This window comes from Saccopteryx bilineata, chromosome 2 (assembly GCF_036850765.1).
Source record: "Saccopteryx bilineata isolate mSacBil1 chromosome 2, mSacBil1_pri_phased_curated, whole genome shotgun sequence".
Classification (NCBI taxonomy): Eukaryota; Metazoa; Chordata; class Mammalia; order Chiroptera; family Emballonuridae; genus Saccopteryx; species Saccopteryx bilineata.
The window spans coordinates 44,719,680-44,741,972 of NC_089491.1; the positions used below are offsets into that span (position 1 = coordinate 44,719,680).

The following is a 22,293-nucleotide window of genomic DNA, read 5'->3' on the forward strand; positions in this document are numbered from 1 at the left end:
TGCAGGTTAGGTTTGGCAGGTCATGGGGCAGCGCCTGAGATTGTTTCCAACAAGCCCCCTCCTGGGTGACACTGAGGTCACTGTTCTGTGGTATTGCTGGTCCGAGGGAAGTGCTTTGAGGAACAGGGACCAAAGGCCTGGACATGGGAACTCACCTCACCTGCTCTGTAGAAGGCATTGATCCCTGCCTCAGCCACCCTTGCACACTGCAGTCACCACATTGTCTGCCATGACATTCCCTTCTCTCAGGGACTTAGGTAGTTTGAAAGGACATTACCAGAGAGTATGTATTTGTTGATGTGTTTAATCATTAAAAAAAAAAATCTTTGTTGTGCATTGCAATACATCCTCTTCAGGGCAAAATGCTAGTAATAGCTGTCATGCAAAATTAAGGTCTGCTCAATCCCACATCATTGCAGGCCATTGCCTTGACCCACATATCTTGTGAGCTGCACGTATGGTGGGGGTAGTTTAGCACAGTGAATCCTGCAGGAAGCTCGGCAACCCAGTCATGAAATGATGAGCTCCTGTTATGGCCAGTGATTTGATCCTGCAGCAGCCTACTTAAAAATGGATGGCTTACGGAATAAATCTGTAAAAGGAACTAAATCCATTGATTATATTCTGGGCATTGGCTTTAGCTGTCATCAGATATGGTTGGCCATTTGGGCTTCCTGGGTTAAAAGCAATTACAGAAATCTAGAAACCAATTTCATTTTGATGTTTTGTCACTTTTGAGGTACATCAAATGGGCTCTCTCGGAAAGGAGGTAAAGGCCGAAAGCGCATTCAAAGTTAAACACAAAGTGATTTCGGGAATGTTGAGGCTTCGTGGCACAATCTGGGTATAGAAGCCCCGCCTTTCATTCACTGCAGTACACCGCAGGCCAGCAAGTGGCTTTTTCATCAGTTTCCCAAGCTGTGGTGCTAGTTTCTAATGAAAGGATAATCATGTAACATAGACCAAACTCATCTTCTAAAATTACTTTTAGTGGATTTGGAAGAGTGACTTGCTTAGTGTTTCTAATTTCTTTTTATTTTTTCATAGGTCACATTTTATCCCTAAAATATTCCATGGGTCTGTCAGCAACTTTGATTGAAGCAGAAATTTATCTTATCAAATACCCTGATGAGGGCTTGGAAGGGTCTTTGCTGTTAAAAGGGTTTTGTTGTAATGGTATTTATCTTAATCAGATTTGGCTGGCACATCTCTCACTCACAGAATTTTAGAAGGAAAAATAATCTAACCAACTTAGAAATCATCTGGCCTAACCAGCTTATTTTACTGCTGGGGAGTTTGCCAAGGTCACCTGGGCTCGTCCTTGAATCCCGGTGGTAGGCTCCCCCATCCTCCACGTGCATTTCTGTGTTGATTTATGGATGTGATATGGCTATGAGGAGTGTTCTGTCTGATCCCATTCATTGCACTTCTTTACCATTCACACCCTGCCTTTTAGCAGAGTTTCAGTGGACTCACCAATGCTCCAGGGAGACAAAATGGCATGGTTGGATCCATAGCTTGGTGTTCTGGGTCAAATCCTACCTTATTTGTACATGTCGTGTGACTTTGGGCAAGCCACTGAGTCTGTGTCTCAGTTTTTTTTTTCAGGTGTAAAATGGGGACCTTCCTCATAGGATAGTGGGGATTGAAAGAATGAATACCTACAAAGCAATTGAAGCAAGCAGTCAGGTTCATTGGATGTGGATTTGCCAACTATGGGCTTCTGCTAGGTATTGAGTTGTGAAATCAGTGTTCTGAATCATAAATAGCATTAGGAAAATCAAATGGCATATTTTAGAATAAAAGATCATCTTAGAATGCATTGCATTTATGCAAAGTATTGTTTGATGTCCCTCCCTTTCACTTTTCTGTTGGTGTTCCTTTGGTTTTGTGTGTGTGTGTGTGTGTGTGTGTGTGTGTGTGTATGTGTAATGGCTCACAGTATGAAATGTATTTCTCACTGTGTATTGTAGTTAAGAGGTTAAGAGTTTGGACGCTCCTGCTCCAGAGATTGGAGTGAGTGAATCCATTTCTCTAAGCACAGACCTATCAGCTCTGGCTGACACTGAAATGTGCTTCCTTTGCAGAGGGAGACCAAAGGGCAGTTTCTTATTGACTACATCTGCAACTACTACAGCTTGCTGGAGAAGGACTACTTTGGCATTCGTTATGTGGACCCAGAGAAGCAGCGGGTAAGAGCCAACCTTTGTCTGAACCCATTTCGGGGAGTAACTCAGGCTGCGGGATGCCAAAGATGTTCCTTTCAGAACAATCAGGAACAAGATCTGTTCTTACAGTTTTTTGGTTTTTTTTACAGAGACAGAGAGAGAGAGAGAGAGTCAGAGAGAGGGATAGACAGGGACAGACAGACAGGAACGGAGAGATGAGAAGTATCAATCATTAGTTTTTCGTTGCTCATTGCAACACTTTAGTTGTTCATTGATTGCCTTCTCATATGTGCCTTGACCATGGGCCTTCAGCAGACCGAGTAACCCCTTGCTCGAACCAGCGACCTTGGGCTCAAGCTGGTGAGCTTTTGCTCAAACCAGATGAGCCCTCACTCAAGCTGGCAACCTCAGGGTCTCGAACCTGGGCTTTCCGCATCCCAGTCCGATGCTCTATCCACTGTGCCACCGCCCGGTCAGGCAGTTCTTACAGTTTTTGGTGGTTATCAACCACATGAAACTGACCAGCCTGGTGTGTGTGTGTAAGAGTCTGGCATTGTTCCCACTCTATTGGATGGGACAAGAGAAGGTAACACTCACCTTAGGCCTTTCCAGAGGTTGCTCCCACCATGTTGAAGACAAAATGCTTCTGTGCCCTTTGAACTCAAAGTTGGCCAGAGCTCTTCAAATAGTGGCTATATAAAATCTCATTATAGAGAAAATTCAATCCTCATTGTTAAAAACACAGAAGAACAGGGAAGTAACTGCTTAATGGGTACAAGGTTTTCTTTTGGGGTAATGGAAATGTTTGGAACTTGATTTAGGTAGTAGTTATTTAACATTGTGAATATACTAAATGCCACTGACATGTACACTTTGAAATGGTTAATTTTATGTTATATGAATGTCACCTCACTTTTAAAAAGCTTTGGCAGACAAAGGGTTGAGATACTTTGAAAGCTGCTCATTGGGTGCCATTAAATTTGACAGCCCCCATTGTATTCCTGCTCTTGGACACACCTGTCCTTTCTGGTCTCTGTTGGTGTTTAAGAGTGGATGGCCGGTTGGCTCAGTGGTAGAGCATTGGCCCAGTGTATGGAGATCCTGGATTCGATTCCCAGCCAGGGCACAGAGGAGAAGCATCCATCTGCTTCTCCACCCTTCCCTCTCTCCTTTATCTTTTTCTTCCCCTCCCGCAGCCAAGGCTCCATTGTAGCAAGGTGGCCTGGGTTCTGAGGATGGCTCCATGGCCTCTGCCTCAGGCACTAGAATGGCTCCAGTTACAATGGAGCAATGCCCCAGATGGGCAGAGCATCGCCCCCTGGTGAACATGCCAGGTGGATCCTGGTCGGGTACATGTGGGAGTCTGTCTCTCTGCCTCCCGCTTCTCACTTCAGAAAAATATATATACACACACACAAAATGATAATAAAAAAGGAAGTGCAGAGGGGTCTTGCCCTTTGAGCTGATGTGCCAGCCCAATTGCGTTCAGGCACGGCACATGTCAGAATCACAGTGATGTATATTCCTCAAATTCAAAAGGCCCCAGGAATCTCTATTCCAGCTCCTACCACCTGGGATTTCCCACCACCTGGGATTTCCCAACTCACAACCCTGCTGTGGGTTCCATCTATGGGTTAGGAGGCCTTGTATCTGCTTCTTGCCCTGCCCTGCTGCCAAGTCGGGCAGTGTATGAAAGGCTCAGCTAGGGGTAGACAGGGATGGGGCACAGGTCTCCTCAGACTTCTTTAATTTCCTTACCAGTGTCCCTGGTCATCTTCCTGTCCTTTCCCCCCTCCATGGAACCCCACCTGGTTCTTGATTTTGTGTTTACTGACCTAATACAATGAGAAGTGGTTTTTTGTTTTGTTTTGTAAAGGAGGAGGCTGTTTGAGGAATAGGTTAGATTTTCTTCTGAGACATGGAGAATCTTACTTAGCCATCGGAGTCCATTGGGACCAATTCTCCTATAAAAGGATACAGTGAGTGGCTCAGAAGGAGATTTGGGTTTCCTGTAGCACTTGCTGGAACCCTTTAATGGGCCTGCATTTCCCCATGAGAGGAAGGTAGTAGGACACCAGTGAGGATGTAAGGCTGATATGAGGTCACAGACGGGATTTGTGTGGCATTTTACAACTGATTAACAGTGGTCCCAGACCTGGCCCTGCAACAAAATCCCCTTAGGTGTTTGCTGAACATGTTTAGTGTGGATCCTATTCTAGACCTCCTAAATTAGAATCCTTGATCTAAGGCCAGGAACATGCATTCTTAATACATCCTGATTCTACTTTTGATACAGCTGTACCAGCGTGGGTCTTCTGTCAGTGCTGGGGACCATGGCATAAAGAAACCCATAGACATATGTTTTTATGGTCTTTGAAGGTGTTACCCTTGTATGGAGAGAGAAATAGGCTCAAAGATATTATTTGCGTAAGATCTCATCATAGCTAGTACGTGTTGAAGTGTGTATTTGAATTGAGGTTTATGGTTTAAGCCCTAACCCTTATATGCCAAACAGATTCTATAGACAATATTAGTTATTTAACCACCACTGAAAATAGATTTTTCTTTTTTGTGCAAAATTTCATTTTAAATTCTAAACAGCCAACCTACAGAAGTAAATCTAACTACCATTAGTTGAGCATCTATCATGTATCAGGAATTTTACTCATATGGCTGCTAATCTTCCTCAAAGCACTGCAAGGAAGGGGAGCTGAGATGCAGAGAGGGTGAGTGGCTTGTCTAAGGCCATATGGCTTGTAATTGTTCGAGGAAGGATGGGATTTAAATCCATGCTCTTTCCATTTCATCTCCCACAAGAAAATTTGAAACATAGTCTAGGTCAGGTATCTGTTACCTTTTTCTGTAAATAGAAAGTATTTTCAACTTTGTGACCCATACAGCTTCTGTTATAATTACTCAATTATTCTTTCAGTTATAGAAAGTAGCCATATATAATATCTGAAATAATGGATGTGGCTGTGTTTCAAAAAAACCCCTTTTTTTCCAATAAAAGTATTTTACAAAATAGGTAATTGGCCAAGTTTGCTGACTCATTACCTAGACAATAGATGGAAACCACATAAGTGCATTAGCCTTTTTCATTTCTCTTGACTCATTGGGGAGATATTGGATAAAACATTAAAGAAGTATTTAAAATTGAAATCAGAGATATATCAATATGAACTCATGATTAAAAAAACATTTATAGAGAGATCTATAAAATAAATATAGATGTATGTATACGTGGGCTAATGCACACACATATATTTATAGGTTCCGGCCACTGAGATGGTCTAGGAGCAATGATATCACAGTAGCAATAAGCACACCTAGCCCCTGGGTCCTTATTTCTAAATACCATTCTCCAATAAAAGGAACAAGGTTCCTTTCAGAAATGGCTAACTCTGGGGCTAGTATAGGGAAATCACAAAATGAATCTAAAGCATCTTGTGGTGTCAGGAAGTAAGGAAGTGCTCATAAAGCTAAAAGAAAGGGCCCTAGGAAAGGCACAGATCTAATTTGAAAGAACTTCCAGTGGCCCAAACAAGATCAATAGGAGTAGTAGAAATAAATAACAATAGTATTGAGTTATAATACCTAGACTAAAATAAAGATCCATGAGTTCATACTAATATAAATAAAATAACTGAATAAATAAATAAATAAATAAATAAGGGGGGAGAAGGAACAGCTCTTCCTTAGAGAAGAATTGCAGTTAGTAAGTGTGCAGAAGGAATGAGAGGAAAAGGAAACTGACATTAGAACACCACAATAATATCTAATTGTTGTGGGCAAGATCCATGGATGAATGCTAAGATATTTGCATCCCTCCTCCCCACCCCTTGATATTTTTTAATTACAAAGGGAAAGAAAATAACTTTATAGTGCAGAAACCTGGCAGACATTACATTAACCAAGTGATCACGGTTAACATCGCCAGAAAAATTATACCAACAACACACACTCCTGATAGCATGCACCCAGCAGGGCACGGTCTCTGTGGTGTGCTTCCTAAGAATGCATGACCTCATTCGAATCTTGAGAAAACATCAGACAAACTACAGTGAGAGACATTCTCCAAAGTAATTTCTCGATACTCTTCAAAAGTATTATAGTGATGAAAGGCAAGGAAAGACTGGGAAACTTACATTTTAGAGAGATGCATCTAAGGCAATGTGGAATTAGATTCTGGAAAACTGGTGAACTTCAGTTTAAGTCTGCACCTTAGTTAAAGCATTGTGTTAATATTAGTTTCTTAATTTTGATCATTGTACAATGGTTACGTAAGATGCCAACATCAGGGGAAGATGGGCCAAGGTTATACTATACTATCTTTGCAAGTTTTCCATATGTCTAAAATTATTTTTTAAGTAAAAAAGTTTCTAGATTGATGTTCTTAATAGTCTGACTTGGTTTACCTTAATTTTTAGTGTTCAGACTTGGGTAGTAGATTAGTGGAAAAAAATGTGGTTCTCTACCCCCAAAACAAACGGTCTAATCTGATATATCCATTCAATTAGAGCGCTGTCTGAATAGTTTGGTTTTCACCCTGCATCAGACAGCTGTTGTATAGATTTTTAATTTTGAGGCTATAATGTGAATGTTGCTTCCACATGGGTTTCTGAGTGGTCACTGCACAGAAATGCATGGACTTTGTATTCTAAAAGATGCTTGGACTGTGCACTTAGGAAGATGTGAATTAAATCACATCTCTGCTGGTTCATAAGCTGTGTGATATTGATCTAGTTACTGAGCCTCTCTGACTCTCTGTCCTGATTGTTAAAATAGATAACAATACCTGCATGTAAGGTTGATATGGCAATTAGAGCTAAGGTATGCAAGTGCTTAACAAATGGTATATACTCTGTACATGGTATATGTTATTTTTATTATTAATTACTATTATTACCATGTATTGGCTAGGTCTAGGTGAAAAAACTACACGAGGAAATAAGGCCATGACTAGCAAGTTAAAACCTAGAAATACTAATAACTTCTTTTAAAGACAGGATGACCATTATTATGATCTTTGGGGAGACATGAGGGAAGGCAAGCCTTGGATAGTTAGAAAAATGGGCTCAAAAGAATAGACACTGATAGGAGAGTTTTAAGCAGAGATTAGTTGACCAGTATCGTTTCCCCCCCCCTTTTATATAAGCCTTTGTACCACATCTTAGAGGAAAATACAACCAAAGAACTATTTGGATGGAAAATGAATGAAGTTAGTTAGAAAGGCTGAAGTGTAACTTACCTCTGCCGTAGGAGCTGGTGGTTTGCCTACAACTCTTCACAACTTGATTTATGGTAAACCAGTGTGGAATATTAAATATTTAGCAATAGTTACATTTGGAACACCATATGTTTGACAAGATGTCTCATGCCCCATATGCTCTGTGAGTGCTGAGGACTGAGTCAGTAAATGATGACTGTCTTTTGCTATTTTAATGTCAAGGGCCCAGAATTTTTATTATTTTTAAAATATGAGGTAGGGAGAGGCAGACTGAATATTGGTCAATAAAAATCCCTTCAATTTTCCATACATTTGTCCTCTAAAGAACTCATATCATCTTAGTTGCATACGATTAGGGAAGAAGTATGTGGTATTCTCTCCATTTTACTGATAGAGAAAGCTGGGACTCTAAGATCCGAAGTCTTGGAAGAAATAATTCTGGCAAAAAAGGTAGTACTTGGCTTAAACCCAGGCATTTTTTCTTAAATGTAGCCTATCCTTTTTATCAACTCTGCTTGGGGGTTTGAGTAACTTCTCTGGAAAGTTAAAAGTTTTGAAATAGTTGGATTTCATAATTCCAAAGGTTATCGATGGTTATCAAACAAGATATCCATAGCCCTAAATTTTCTTTCTTGTTCTTTCATCCTTTTCGGTTTCTCAAACTCAACTAAGAAGCCACTCCCAGTGCCTTAGAACTGAGGACCCTGCCCTGAGCCCCGCTGGAGGACTGGCGGGATGGTAGGTGGTTGGTTACAGTCTGCAGGCAGGTTGGACCCAGTGCTTTTGACTTTAACTTTTCTAAGCATCTATTTAACCCACTTACATTGGTGTCATTCTGACTCATCCCTAAAGACAACAAATTCCCTCCGGCAATCCACAACTCTGGGACAGTCTCCCCAAGCACCTGTGTTAGGGCATTGCATGTCACGACCTAGGAGGTCATGGATTCAAGGACATGCTGAACCCTGATGACTCCCTCCCCAAGATATATTTATAGCCCTGAGGTTTCTATGTTGGTAGCTAGAAAGGACTAGGAAGCCTATCAGGGAGTTTTATTAATAATGGAAAAAACTTTCCCTATGTTAGGGCAATTTGCTTTTTCTAGAGGTACCTTTGGGAAAGACATGGAATGGAGTAAGAACAGGCCCAATGCTTTGAGGTTTCACTCTGGGGATGGTGCCAAGAAGCCAGGCAGCATGATGTCCCAGCAGCTGCTCCTGCCATTGAAAGGCTGCTTCCTGCTCATGGGGACAATTGCTTTCCAGAGGCCTGTAGCTAGGAATGAGAGCGGTACTTCAGATTAGGGCAGCCCCGTATTGAAGAGAAGGGCAGTACCGCTGCCTCGAGTCACTGGTCATGAATTTGTCTGCTTAATGAGTGCTCTTTTGTTTTCAAATTTTAGGAGGTATTACAGAAATCAAGACTGCTTAAGTACCTGATTTGGGAGGGGTATGGACAAGTAACATGGCTTTGTGGGGAAGGACTTTGGGCTCTCAAATTGCAAGGATCAAAGTACCGTATTTCTCCATGTGAAAGATGCTCCCATCTATGAGGTGCACCTTAATTTTGGGACCCAAAATTTGAAAAAAAAAATGTATTACTGAACTCAAGTTTTATTTATCATAAAATTTATACAATTTCTCATCACTGTCAAAACTCTCATTCATCAGCTTGTCCTCATCTGTGTCCGATGATGAGTCACTGTCTTCAACAATGAGCGCAAAAAAGCGGGAAATGCAAGTAAAAGAAAACTATAACCACTGTATAAGATGCACCCAGTTTTCAGACCCCAAATTTTTCAAAAAATGGTGCATCTTATACATGAGGAAATATGATGTTATCACAATAGTTGAAAATTGAAGATAGTGCCTAGTGGTTCAACTGTGGCCCAGGGTATGAACACTGCCAGATTTGGGGAAACTGTCATATCCCTTCAGCAGAAAGCAGAATCTGGTGCTTAACTGAAGTGATTGCTCATAATTGACTCTGTCTACACTTGCTGCCCTCTCCTGGAAAGGAATGGGATGCCTGATAAAGACAGGCTGCCATCTGGGAGTCACTTAGCCCGCTGGGATGCCATCATTTTAGCGGAAGGTGTAGCAAACCCACGAACTGGTGATCTTGTTTGGCCAAAAGGCAGGCACAAGAATAAGCGGGGCCAGGAAAATGAGGTTTAGTCCCTGTTTGAGTTAGGAAGAAAACAGGATATCAAGGTGGGGTGGTCTTCCTTCATGGTGGTGAGAACCTCCTGGGCTTGGTGTGGATGAAGACAGAAATTAATTAGGGAGATGAGGGTTAGGTGCCATTGTTAATGAGAGAGGCACTCTCTGGAGGCTTCCAGCAGGCGAGGACTTCGGAGCTGACCGGAGATGAGCAGGCATGGAAGTTTCAAAATAGCTTTAAAGACCATTTTTAAAGTCAAGCTGGGAAAAGACTAGAATATAACTGATGTGTAACTTGGAGGAATAAAAACAGAAGAGGTTAGGGAATGACCGTTTGAGGCAGGGTTTTATTTCTTTTCACACATGCTTCAGCCAGTATCTTTCAAAGGTTCAACCATAATTGTATGTTATGTGCATGGAGGGTAACAATGAGTATCTTAGTCAGCCTGGGCTGCTGAGAAAAATCACCATAGGCTGGGTAGCTTAATTAGGACATTTATTTTTCACATTTTCAGAGACTGGAAAGTCCACGATCAAGGTGCAGAAAGATTTGTTTCCTGGTAAGGACTCTTCCTGGCTTGCAGACGGCTGCCTCCTCCCTGTGGCCTCCCATGGCACTGGCGGCGAGGAGGTGGTGTGAGGAGCAAGCGCTTGCACTCTGGTCTCTCTTCCTCTTCTTAGAAGGCCACTGATCCATCACAGGGTCCCCACCCTGATAGCCTTTTAAAAACCTAATTTATATGAAAGTTTATTTGAAAGAGTGAGAGTTCTAGGTGTCTGTTGCTGTGTAAGAAGTCTCCCCAAGACTCAGTGGCTTAAAACGACACGATTTAATTGTATCTCGGGATTTTGTGGGTCAGCAATTTGAGCAGGGATCAGCTAGGTGGTTATTCTGCTCCACATGGTGTTGACGGGGCTCCCTCTGTAATAGCCAGCTGGTGACTAATCTGCTTTGGGGGTCCTAGACATCCACATATGCCTAGTGCCTTGATGCGGATAGCTGGGAAGTGGGGGGGCTCCTTGTGCTTTTGGTTTCAGGGCCTTTCCACATGGCCCCTCTAGCGGGGTGTCTTAACTTCTTACATTGTCACTTTGGGCTCCAAGTGTAAATGGAACCACTTGTCAAATGAATTGTACAAAGAGAGTAGGTTTTAGGGGAGGGGTGGTGAGTTTTGGACATGTTGAGTTTGGGATGCCTGTGAGATGCCGATGTGGAGATGGTGAGTGGATCTGAAGCTGAATGAAGAGGTGTAGGCCACGGAGAGAGATTTTGGAGCCCCAAGAATGGATTGCAGAGATGAGGGACAAAGTGTAGAATGAGGGGAGAATCTGAGAACTAAACAACATCCATATTTTAAACTTTGCAGGAGTCCCCAAACTTTTTACACAAGGGGCCAGTTCACTGTCCCTCAGACGGTTGGAGGGCCGCCACATACAGTGCTCCTCTCACTGACCACCAATGAAAGAGGTGCCCCTTCTGGAAGTGTGGCGGGGGCCGGATAAATGGCCTCAGGGGGCCACATGCGGCCCATGGGCCGTAGTTTGGGGATGCCTGTTTTAAAGGATGGTCCAGAAGGAGAAACCTGCAAAGGAGACTGAGAAGGCCCATACGGAGAAGGAAAAATAGAGTGAGGAGAGAGAGGCATTCTGAAGCAAGGATAATTATACACTTATTAAAAGAGAATGTCTCCAGTTTCAAACAGCAAGAAGGAAGGAGGACCAGAGGACACTGTTGCCGAGAACTTTGACACCAAGAAGATTAGCACAAATCCTGTTCCTGCCACTCGCTGGTTATGACTTTGATCAGGCTCTTTAACCTAGGCCTCGATTTCTTTATCTGAAAAACGGGGATACCAATAGTGCCTATGACATAAGGTTGTTCTTTGAATGCACTAGTTCATATTGTTAATAAATGTAACTCATTAGTTTTACTATTACATGCTTTAACGAGTTTGTGAAGGTCCATGGGTCTAGCAACTAGGAGATCTTTGACTTTGTCACAGTTTGGTGACAATGTTAAATTTATATGGCTTGACAGCAAATGTTAGAATAGTAAATTCCATTGTAACAAGCTTGAAGGAATTGCATAATTTTCTTTATGATTGCATTTTGATATCCTAGTGTACTTTAACATAAACAGCAATGAATGGTTTATAACCTCTGTTGCATTTTCAGACTACCAGTTTTTTCTTTATGTGTACATTAAGGATTACTTGGATGTAGAGCAGAGGGTGGAACAAAAGCGTCAGGCTGGCTCCCCATTTGGTTTGGCAAGTAAAGTTTTATTGGAACACAGCTACTTGTATTTCTGTATTATCTGTGGCTACTCACATATACCAATGGCAGAGTTGAATAGTTCTGACAAAATCATGTCAACCACAAAGCCCAGAATATTTATTGTCTGGTCCTTTGGGGAAAAAATTGGGCTTATGCTTTCCTCGGCTTCCTGTCTCTGCCTCTGTTTCTTACAGTGTTTTTTCTACTGGCTATTATATATTTTTTATTAATTTTTTTTTGAATTTTTAAATTTTATCTAGAAAATTAACTTTAATCTAGTGACATTGATCAATAAGAATACATAGGTTTCAGGTAAACATTTCTATAGTATTTGAACTATTGATTATGTTGTATACCCATCACTCAAAGTCAAATCATTTTCTGTCACCTTTTATTTGTCTCTCTTTACTCTCTTTCCCCCATCCCTCCTCCACATCCCCCTCTCCCACATCCCCTTCCTCTGGTAACCACTTCACTTTATCTGTGTCCATGAGTCTCAGTTTTATATCCCACCTATGTGTGAAATCATACAGTTCTTAGTTTTTTCTGATTTACTTATTTTATTCAGTATAATGTTCTCAAGGTCATCCATGTTGTAAATGTTACTATGTCATCATTTCTTATGGCTGAGTAGTATTCCATAGTATATATCGGGGGTCCCCAAACTTTTTACACAGGGGGCTAGTTCACCATCCCTCAGACTGTTGGAGGGCCGGACTATAAAAAAAAAAACTATGAACAAATCTCTATGCACACTGCACATATTTTATTTTAAAGTAAAAAAACAAAACGGGAACAAATACAATATTTAAATAAAGAACAAGTAAATTTAAATCAACAAACTGACCAGTATTTCAATGGGAACTATGGACCTGCTTTTGGCTAATGAGATGGTCAATGTGCTCCTCTCACTGACCACCAATGAAAGAGGTGCCTCTTCTGGAAGTGTGGCTGGGGGCCGGATAAATGGCCTCAGGGGGCCGCATGCGGCCCGCGGGGTGAAGTTTGGGGACCCCTGGTATATATGTTCCACATCTTCTTTATTCAGTCCTCTATTGAGGGACACTTTGGTTGTTTCCATGTCTTGGCCACTGTGAATAATACTGCAATAAATGTAGGGGTGCATGTGTCTTAGCGTACAAATGTTTTTGAGTTTTGGGTTAGATACCCAGTAGAGGGATTGGTGGGTCATATGTGAATTTTATTCATAATTTTTTGAGAAACCACCATACTGTCTTCCATAATGGTTGTACTAATTTGTATTCCCACCAGAAGTTAATGAGGGTTCCTTTTTCTCCACAGCCTCTCCAACACTTGTTATTACCTGTCTTGTTGATATTAGCCAATCTAACAGCTATGAGGTGGTATCTTGTAGTTTTGATTTGCATTTCTCAAATAGCTGGTAAAGATGAGCATCTTTTCATATATCTGTTGGCCATTTGTATGTCATCTTGGGAGAACTGTCTGTTCATGTCCTCTTCCCATTTTGTAATTGGATCGTTTGCTTGCTTATTGCTGAGCTTTGTGATTCTTTATGTATTTTGCATATTAACCCTTATCAGAGCTGTTGTTTGCAAGTTGGCTGCCTATTTGTTTTGTTGTCAGTTCCTTTTGCTGTGCAGAAGCTTCTTAGTTTGATATAGTCCCATTTATTTATTTTTGCCTTTGCTTCCCTTGCCTTTGGGGTCAAATTCATAAATAGTTCTCTACAGCCAAGGTCCTGGAGCTTAGTACCTATGTTTTCTTCTATGTAATGTATTGTTTAGGATCTTATTAGGTCTTTGATCCAGTTTGAATTAATTTTTGTGCAAGGGGACTAACTGTAGTCAAGTTTCATTCTTTTGCATGTGGCTTTGCAATTTTTCCAGCACATTTATTGAAGAGGCTTTTTTTTTCTCCATTATGTGTTTTTGGCTCTTTTGTCGAAGACGATTTGTCCATACATATTTGGTTTTATTTCTGAGCTCTTGATTCTGTTCCATTGGTCTGTATGTCTGTTTTTCTGCCAATACTATGCTGTTTTGATTATCGTGGCTCTATAGTATAATTTGAAGTCAGGTAGTGTGATACCTCCAGCTCTAACTCTTTCCATAGGCTTAGGAAGTTTGTTTTTTTTTTTATATCAATTATTTGTTTCAATAGGCTCTCTATTCCCTTCTCCCTCTCTTCTTCTTCTGATATATCCATTATTCTTATATTGCTGTTTCTGATGGAGTCAGACAATTCTTGTAGAGCTATCTTAGTTTTTTAAATTTGTGAGTTGCTCTCCTCTTTTTTCTGTAGTATCTCTAGTTGACTGTCTTCAATGTTACTGATTCTTTTCTCTATCTGACTTATTCTATTAGCTAAACTTGCTACCTCAGTCTTTAGTACATGTAATGGATTCTTCATGTCTGTTTTTAAAGTTTCAATCTCATTGGTGAGGTATTCATTTTGTTCATTAATTTGTTTTCTGAGCTCATTAAATTGCCTATTGATGTCTTCTCACATCTCATTGAGTATTTTCAGAACTTCAATTTTGAATTCTTTATCATTTAACTCCAAGGTTTCCATGTGATTGATAATTTCTTTTTGGAGATTTTTCATTTTCTTTCTGAACTATGTCTCTGTCTTGTGTAGCCATGACGTTGAATTTATTCTCCCTTGATGGCATTTGAGAGTGACATTGTTAACAACTCTAACAAAAAAACAACTAAAAAAATAAAAATTAAAATAAAAACACAATAAAAGATATTAAAATTTAAAATATTATGACAACTAAAGAAGAAAAACCACAGAAAAAAGATCAAAAGCAAACAAATGAATAAAAAACAAAACATCCCAAAAATAAGAATTAAAAAATATAAAAATTAAAGAAAATGAAATTTGAAAGTGAAAAAGAAAAAAAGAAAAGAAGAAAAAAGAGGAAAAGGAAAAAAAGAAATAAATAAATTTTGGGTTTGAGAGGTTTCTGCCAGTAGGTGTTGCTGTATTTCATGTTTTAGCTCTGTGAATTTCCTGGGCTGTCCTCTGCTAAGATGTTGCTGTCTCAATGATGTATGTGGGGCTGCAGTCATGCTGGTGGGTGGGGCATGTTGTGAGCACTTAATAGCTTCTGCTTTCCAGCTTTATGGCTCTAGCAATGGTGATCTCAGGCTTCTGGGTGCTCCTTCCTACATTTTAACTGACTTGGGGACCAGATATCGAGCACCTCTGTTCTTTAGGGGCAAAAGGGGCTCTGGAGAGCTAGCTGTGGGGTTTGTCTCTGCCACTCTCAGTACTGCAAGCTGAGGGAGCCAGGATCTGGGAGGCTGGGGGGGTCACACTTTAGCTTTCTCTATCTCTGCTGAGTGTGGGCTGCAGGAAGACTGCAGGAACACTGGCCATGACTCTGCACTCTGGCTGCTTTGGTTTATCTCCCCCTCTGCCCCTCTTATCTCACCATTCCTCCTGGCAGAAGGAGGTCAGTCACTCCTAGTTGTCCTCTCTGTATCCCAGAAAAAATCCAGAGAACATGAGCTTCCCTCCTCCCCATAGTCCAGCAAACAAAAACAAAAACACCCAGTCACTCCAGGTTTGTCTCCTTTCCAAAGCACACCATCAATGTATTTTTTCTTCCACCCCCTTTACAACCCATCCCACCTTTAGTCTATTTGTTACGTGAATCTTTCAGGTGCACCTTAGCCCAGCAGATGTTCCTTCACTGAGTTATAGTTGTTCAATTTGTTGAAATTTCAAGGGGATATAACAGGAGTATCTCTCATGCTGCCATTACTCTGATGTGCTAAATTTTTAAATTTATTGTATTAACATGAATTCAAGTGTCCTACTCAATATAATACCCTCAACCACCCAACAATGTGTCCCCCATTACACCTCCTTTGCCTCCCTCTCCCTGACTCCCCCTTTCCCTCTGGAATTTGCTGTCCTGTTATCTGTGTCTATGTGTTATGTATATATAATTTCACTAATCCCTTCACCTTCTCTGATCCAGTCCTTTAATCCCCCTCCCTTCTGACAGCTGTCCCTCTGCTCCATGTGATCCCATCCTGGTTATTGCTTTTGTTGTGCTCATCACTGTGAACCTAGCATACTAAAGCAGTTATGGCTAATGGAACAGAAAACACTATGCAGAAACAATGAAGGATTTTTTTGTTTGTTTGTTTTTTAAACATAGATTGACTTCCAAAAGAACAATAACCTTTGAGTGTACCTGATGTACAGATATTTTTGTTGTTGTTGCCATGTGTAATAGATTTTATTGAAAGCAGTGGAAACCATAAGGCCCTCGCTCTAAGTTTTCTGTCCAGTGCACTATTAAGGCTGCATTAGTTTAGGTGGCATTCTTCTTTTCCCAGCAAAGGTTAAAGGGCCCAGAAGTGGCATAAAACTGGCTAGATAATGGAATGACTGAGTTACTTTGGGGTTTTGTCCAGGTAGGATGTGAGAATCAGGACATCTTTTCAGGGCCGTGATGAGAATTGGTCAGATTTTGGATCTGGTTACTCCTGAGGGATAAAAAACAACCTTTTGTTTATAGGGAGGTACATTCATTCTTGTTGATAGCCCCCATGGGTTATTTAATACATTTCTCTGGGATACAGATTATTCTTGTCTACGACACCAAGGGTTTTGAGAACTATAACAGAGAGGTGTGTAATTTATTTTGTAATCATAGGTTAAATCAGTTTCAACAGAAGCCCAACATTTGAGGATACTGTTATATTGTTTACTTTTGGGAGCATGTGTGTGTACCTGCATTTGGTGTACAGCTACCAAATTAAAAATCAACCTACTTAGTCACAAATAATCACTTATTTCACACCCATCTGCTTTTTCCTCAAACAAGCCAAAATTAGAAACTACAAAAGAAATACACTATTTCTATGAAAGAGTAGAGAAAAATGATCTCTTTGGGTTAAGTACAGCTGGGCCTAGCAAATTAAAAGAAAGTAACATTTGTTGGAAATGTTCTCATTCTTCAGGTTCATAGAACATGGAACGTGGGAGCTGAAGGACTCTTAGGGTCCTGGAAAGCTCCCTTTGGCCCCCAAGATCACAGATAGGGAAATCAGGGTCTAGAAGCTATATTATCTCTGTTTTTCACTCCTTTGTGTAGCTTTATTCCACTCCTCTTTTTCTTTAAGCTGCTGTCAATCAAAATAAATTGGTTCTAAGAAATAGCTTGAAATGTTGTCAGACTCGATTGTCAATACTGAAAACCCTGTAACATTGGGAACTCTTGCAGGGGACTTGCTTACAGTTACCAAGGTTCAAACCTAATGCAAAAGGAATGTGGCTGAATCCTTCCCCTCGAAGGGAAGGATTTTAAATATCATGGAGGGCGGTTCTTTATTTTCTATTTATTTTTTTTTTTTGGAGAGTTAGGAAGGCTGTCTTAGATTCAGTTTTCAGAAAACAGATCTTGAGATTTAATAATTCCAGGTTTACTAGATAATGTTCTCAGGAAAAGGGGAATGGGACAGGGAACACTAGGTGGCCATATGAGTGCGTGATGTCAGGCAAAGTCCTGCGGAGGGTAACGTGGGCTCAGTCCCACAGAGGAGCTCTGGGACAGTGTAGGTGGTGCCTTAGAGTTTCCCTGGCCACAGGGCAAAGGAGCAGAGGCGTTTGCCTTCAACACCTGTCAGTTAGTAAAGAGCTGCCCTGCTGGGGGGTGGGTGTGAATGGGGAGGCTCAGTTCTCCACCCAGCAATGGAGTCCAGTAACCTGAGGGCAGTAAAAGGAGTCGGACTATTGTATAACCTAGGGGAAAGCCATCTGAGAGAATCGAGGCACAGCCGTGACAGTATCTCCATGAACATCTTCCTGAAACCTTCAGATTGTGCTGTGAGGCACATCTGGTTCATCTTACAATCATCATCAATAATTGGGTCTTACCTTCCTTCCTTTTTGGAAATTTTATTTTAAATGAGAGCTGAGTAAAGGAAGGTTTCAGTCACAGTAAACCAAGCAGAAATTTAGATTTTTGATTGTCAGGCTTTCTTTTCTGCTCTTTTAGGGAGTATCAGTTTCCAGCAAGGAAACAAAATAACATATATTCCAAGTAGCCATTGAAAGGAAAACAGAAATGCAATAAATGTTCTAAGCCTTATATTTAATTACCAAGTACATCATGGTGGTTCTTTTCTCCCAGACTTGACTTTATTGCTCAACTCATTACTCTAAAAGGAAGAATGAAAGAAGGGAGGAAGATTATATGTACCTGTAAAGCAGAGGGAAGGTGGGCTGGGGTGAGAGAAGAGAATGACAAAGGTGGGCTCGTCAGGAGGGACCAGTGTACTGACTTAGGGATGTGTCTCTGTGAATGTGAAGAGGTGGGAATAGCTGGTGTGCACTGAGACTTCCAGATGCTCCAAGCTTGGTTCTAAGGGCTTATTGACAAACCCTTTACATTTCACAGTGATGCTGTGATAAAACAGAGGAACCTCTAGGTGACCCCACTAATAAGTGGCAGAGCTGGAATTCAAATCCAGGCCTGCTAGCTTCTGAGTTGGACCACACTGTGAGTCCTGGATGCTTAGCTGGATTTGGCATCTGCTTGTTGTGTATAAAATTTTTCCTCTTGAGTCTAAATAACATGAAATCCACCTTTATACTTTGGGTAGAGTTCACTTTTTTATTTTTTAAAATTGATTTTTAAATTATGCAATGCACCAATACGTGTTAAAAATTTGAGTTAAAACATTACAGAAAAAAGGAAGCTGCTGTTTCCTTTGATCAATATTTCTAAATTCTCATTCTCTCCCTGTTTCCCACCCTCACTGTATCAGTTTAGTGCAGGGGTCCCCAAACTTTTTACACAGGGGACCAGTTCACTGTCCCTCAGACCATTGGAGGGCCGGACTATAAAAAAAACTATTAACAAATCCTTATGCACGCTGCACATATTTTAAAATAAAAAAACAAAACGGGAACAAATACAATATTTAAAATAAAGAACAAGTAAATTTAAATCAACAAACTGAACAGTATTTCAATGGGAACTATGGGCCTGCTTTTGGCTAATGAGATGGTCAATGTGCTCCTCTCACTGACCACCAATGAAAGAGGTGCCCCTTCCGGAAGTGCGGCGGGGGCCGGATAAATGGCCTCAGGGGGCCACATGCAGCCCACAGGCCATAGTTTGGGGACCCCTGGTTTAGTGTGTATCATTTCAGATCTTTAAAAATACATTTAGATGCTTATTGTGTATTCTTTTAAAGTATATAATAATGTTTTGAACTTTTTATTTAAAAAAGAGAACACATTAATTGTATAATATCATATTTCAGAGGTTCCCAAACTTTTTTGCCTTATGTTTTTCTTAGTATCTTTATAGAAATATTACTCCTCCTCTGAGGCAGACATAGCCAGTCTACTGTGGTACTCTTTCTTACTGAGCCTTCACTCAGTCTTAGAACCCTCCTCATAGTCTTGGGAGATTTCTACCCACTAACTGGTGTGAGCACACAAAATGAAACATTAAAAAAAAATTTTTTTTAATTGGATAAACAGAGAGAAAACAAAAACTTGTCAAGGATCTATTTTATGCTAGAGTGACAGCATTTTTTTTTTAATAATTTTATTTTTTTAATGGGGTGACATCAATAAATCAGGATACATATATTCAAAGATAACAAGTCCAGGTTATCTTGTCGTTCAATTATGTTGCATACCCATCACCCAAAGTCAGATTGTCCTCTGTTACCTTCTATCTTGTTTTCTTTGTGCCCCTCCCCCTCCCCCTATCTCTCTCCCATTCCCCCCTCCCCCCTGTAATCACCACACTCTTATCAATGTCTCTTAGTTTCACTTTTGTGTCCCACCTACGTATGGAATAATGCAGTTCCTGGTTTTTTTCTGATTTACTTATTTCGCTTCGTATCATGTTATCAAGATCCCACCATTTTGCTGTAAATGTTCCGATGTCATCATTTCTTATGGCTGAGTAGTATTCCATAGTGTATATGTGCCACATCTTCTTTATCCAGTCATCTATTGACGGGCTTTTTGGTTGTTTCCATGTTCTGGCCACTGTGAACAATGCTGCAATAAACATGGGGCTGCATGTGTCTTTATGTATCAATGTTTCTGAGTTTTTGGGATATATACCCAGTAGAGGGATTGCTGGGTCATAAGGTAGTTCTATTTTTAGTTTTTTGAGGAACCACCATACTTTCTTCCATAATGGTTGTACTACTTTACATTCCCACCAACAGTGTATGAGGGTTCCTTTTTCTCCACAGCCTCTCCAACATTTGCTATTACCTGTCTTGCTAATAATAGCTAATCGAACAGGTGTGAGGTGGTATCTCATTGCAGTTTTGATTTGCATTTCTCTAATAGCTAAAGAAGATGAGCATCTTTTCATATATCTGTTGGCCATTTGTATTTCTTCCTGGGAGAAGTGTCTGTTCATATCCTCTTCCCATTTTTTTATTGGATTGTTTGTTTGTTTGTTGTTGAGTTTTATGAGTTCTTTGTATATTTTGGATATTAGGCCCTTATCTGAGCTGTTGTTTGAAAATATCATTTCCCATTTAGTTGGCTGTCTGTTTATTTTGTTATCAGTTTCTCTTGCTGAGCAAAAACTTCTTAGTCTGATGTAGTCCCATTCATTAATTTTTGCCTTCACTTCTCTTGCCTGTGGAGTCAAATTCATAAAATGCTCTTTAAAACCCAGGTCCATGAGTTGAGTACCTATGTCTTCTTCTATGTACTTAATTGTTTCAGGTCTTATGTTTAGATCTTTGATCCATTTTGAGTTAATTTTTGTACAGGGGGAGAGACTGTAGTCCAGTTTCATTCTTTTGCATGTGGCTTTCCAGTTTTCCCAGCACCATTTATTGAAGAGGCTTTCTTTTCTCCATTGTGTGTTGTTGGCCCCTTTATCAAAAATTATTTGACCATATATATGTGGTTTTATTTCTGGGCTTTCTAGTCTGTTCCATTGGTCTGAGTGTCTATTTTTCTGCCAATACCATGCTGTTTTGATTGTTGTGGCCCTATAATAGAGTTTGAAGTCAGGTATTGTAATGCCCCCAGCTTCATTCTTTTTCCTTAGGATTGCTTTGGCTATTTGGGTTTTTTTATAGTTCCATATAAATCTGATGATTTTTTGCTCTATTTCTTTAAAAAATGTCATTGGAAGTTTGATGGGAATTGCATTAAATTTGTATATTGCTTTGGGTAATATAGCCATCTTGATTATATTTATTCTTCCTAGCCAAGAACAAGGTATATTCTTCCATCTCATTATATCTTTTTCAATTTCCCTTAACAATGGTTTATAGTTTTCATTATATAAGTCCTTTACATTCTTTGTTATGTTTATTCCTAAGTATTTTATTTTTTTTGTTGCAATCATGAAGGGGATTATTCTTTTGAGTTAGTTCTCAATTGTTTCATTGTTGGCATATAGAAAGGCTATTGACTTCTGTATGTTAATTTTGTATCCTGCGACCTTACTGTATTGGCTTATTGTTTCTAGTAGTCTTTTTGTGGATTCTTTGGGGTTTTCGATGTATAGGATCATATCATCTGCAAAAAGTGATACCTTTACTTCTTCTTTTCCGATATGGATGCCTTTTATTTCTTTGTCTTGTCTGATTGCTCTGGCTAGAACTTCTAGTACCACATTAAATAAGAGTGGAGAGAGTGGACAACCCTGTAGAGTGACAGCATTTTAAAAACATCTCAGTGAGCAGTCATTTTTCTTTTTCATGAAGAAACTAATGCTCTGTGAGATTAAAACTACTTCCCAAGGCCCTGGCCCCCTGGTTAGTAGCTTAGTTGGTTAGAGCATTGTCCCAATATGCCAAGGTTGCTGATTCCATCCCCAGTCAGGGCACATGCAAGAATCAACCAATGAATGCATAATTAAGTGGAACAACAAATCAGTGTTTCTCTCTCCCTTTCTCTCTCTCAAGTCAATTTTAGAGAGATCTCATATGTGGTGTGGAGAGAGCTGGCTGCTGGGGCCAGTGTGGTATCTGCTTCAGACACCTGTTTCTACCACGATTGTGGGCTACCCAGGTCTTTGAGCTCCTTTGTATTGTGACGGAGCCAATTTTCCTTCTTGATGACCTCAGGCCTCTGAAATGAGAGTAAAAACCATTGTGTTTACTGTAGAGGAAGAATTGGCTCTGTGTGTGACAGGGTTAACACTGGCTTGGCCCACTGTTAACTCGAGAAGAGACTGCTCAGGGAAGGGGAGCACGGTGCTGATGTAGTCTTGAACTGTGACTCTTTGAGGTCATAGATGTCAGTCTTTAGCCATCCGTGGCTTGCCCAGAGCAGTGGAGCTCAAAGAATCTAGCTGACCTAGGAGTCAACTAGAGCACATATAACATTCCATTTAAGTGCATGTTCTCTCTCTTGTCTTTTTCTCTTAGCAACTGTATGACTCAAACACTACTCAGAAAGTATTAATTCTCTGCAATTTAAACCCTTCCTGTGTTGTTACTGTTGCTGA

General features: G+C 40.4%; 1 protein-coding gene across 5 annotated transcripts in view; it reads left to right on the plus strand.

Moving 5' to 3' along the window:
• FRMD3 (FERM domain containing 3) overlaps window positions 1–22,293 on the plus strand; it is a 350,901-nt gene that overhangs the window by 170,844 nt on the left and 157,764 nt on the right. For all 5 annotated transcript variants that reach the window (XM_066257017.1, XM_066257016.1, XM_066257015.1 and 2 more), the window contains exon 2: window positions 2,088–2,192. Coding sequence is in view for 3 of the 5 variants with exons in the window: in XM_066257015.1 (XP_066113112.1) it covers window positions 2,088–2,192 (105 nt within the window). In the remaining 2 variants the exon portion in view is untranslated. The remainder of the gene's footprint in view (window positions 1–2,087; window positions 2,193–22,293) is intronic.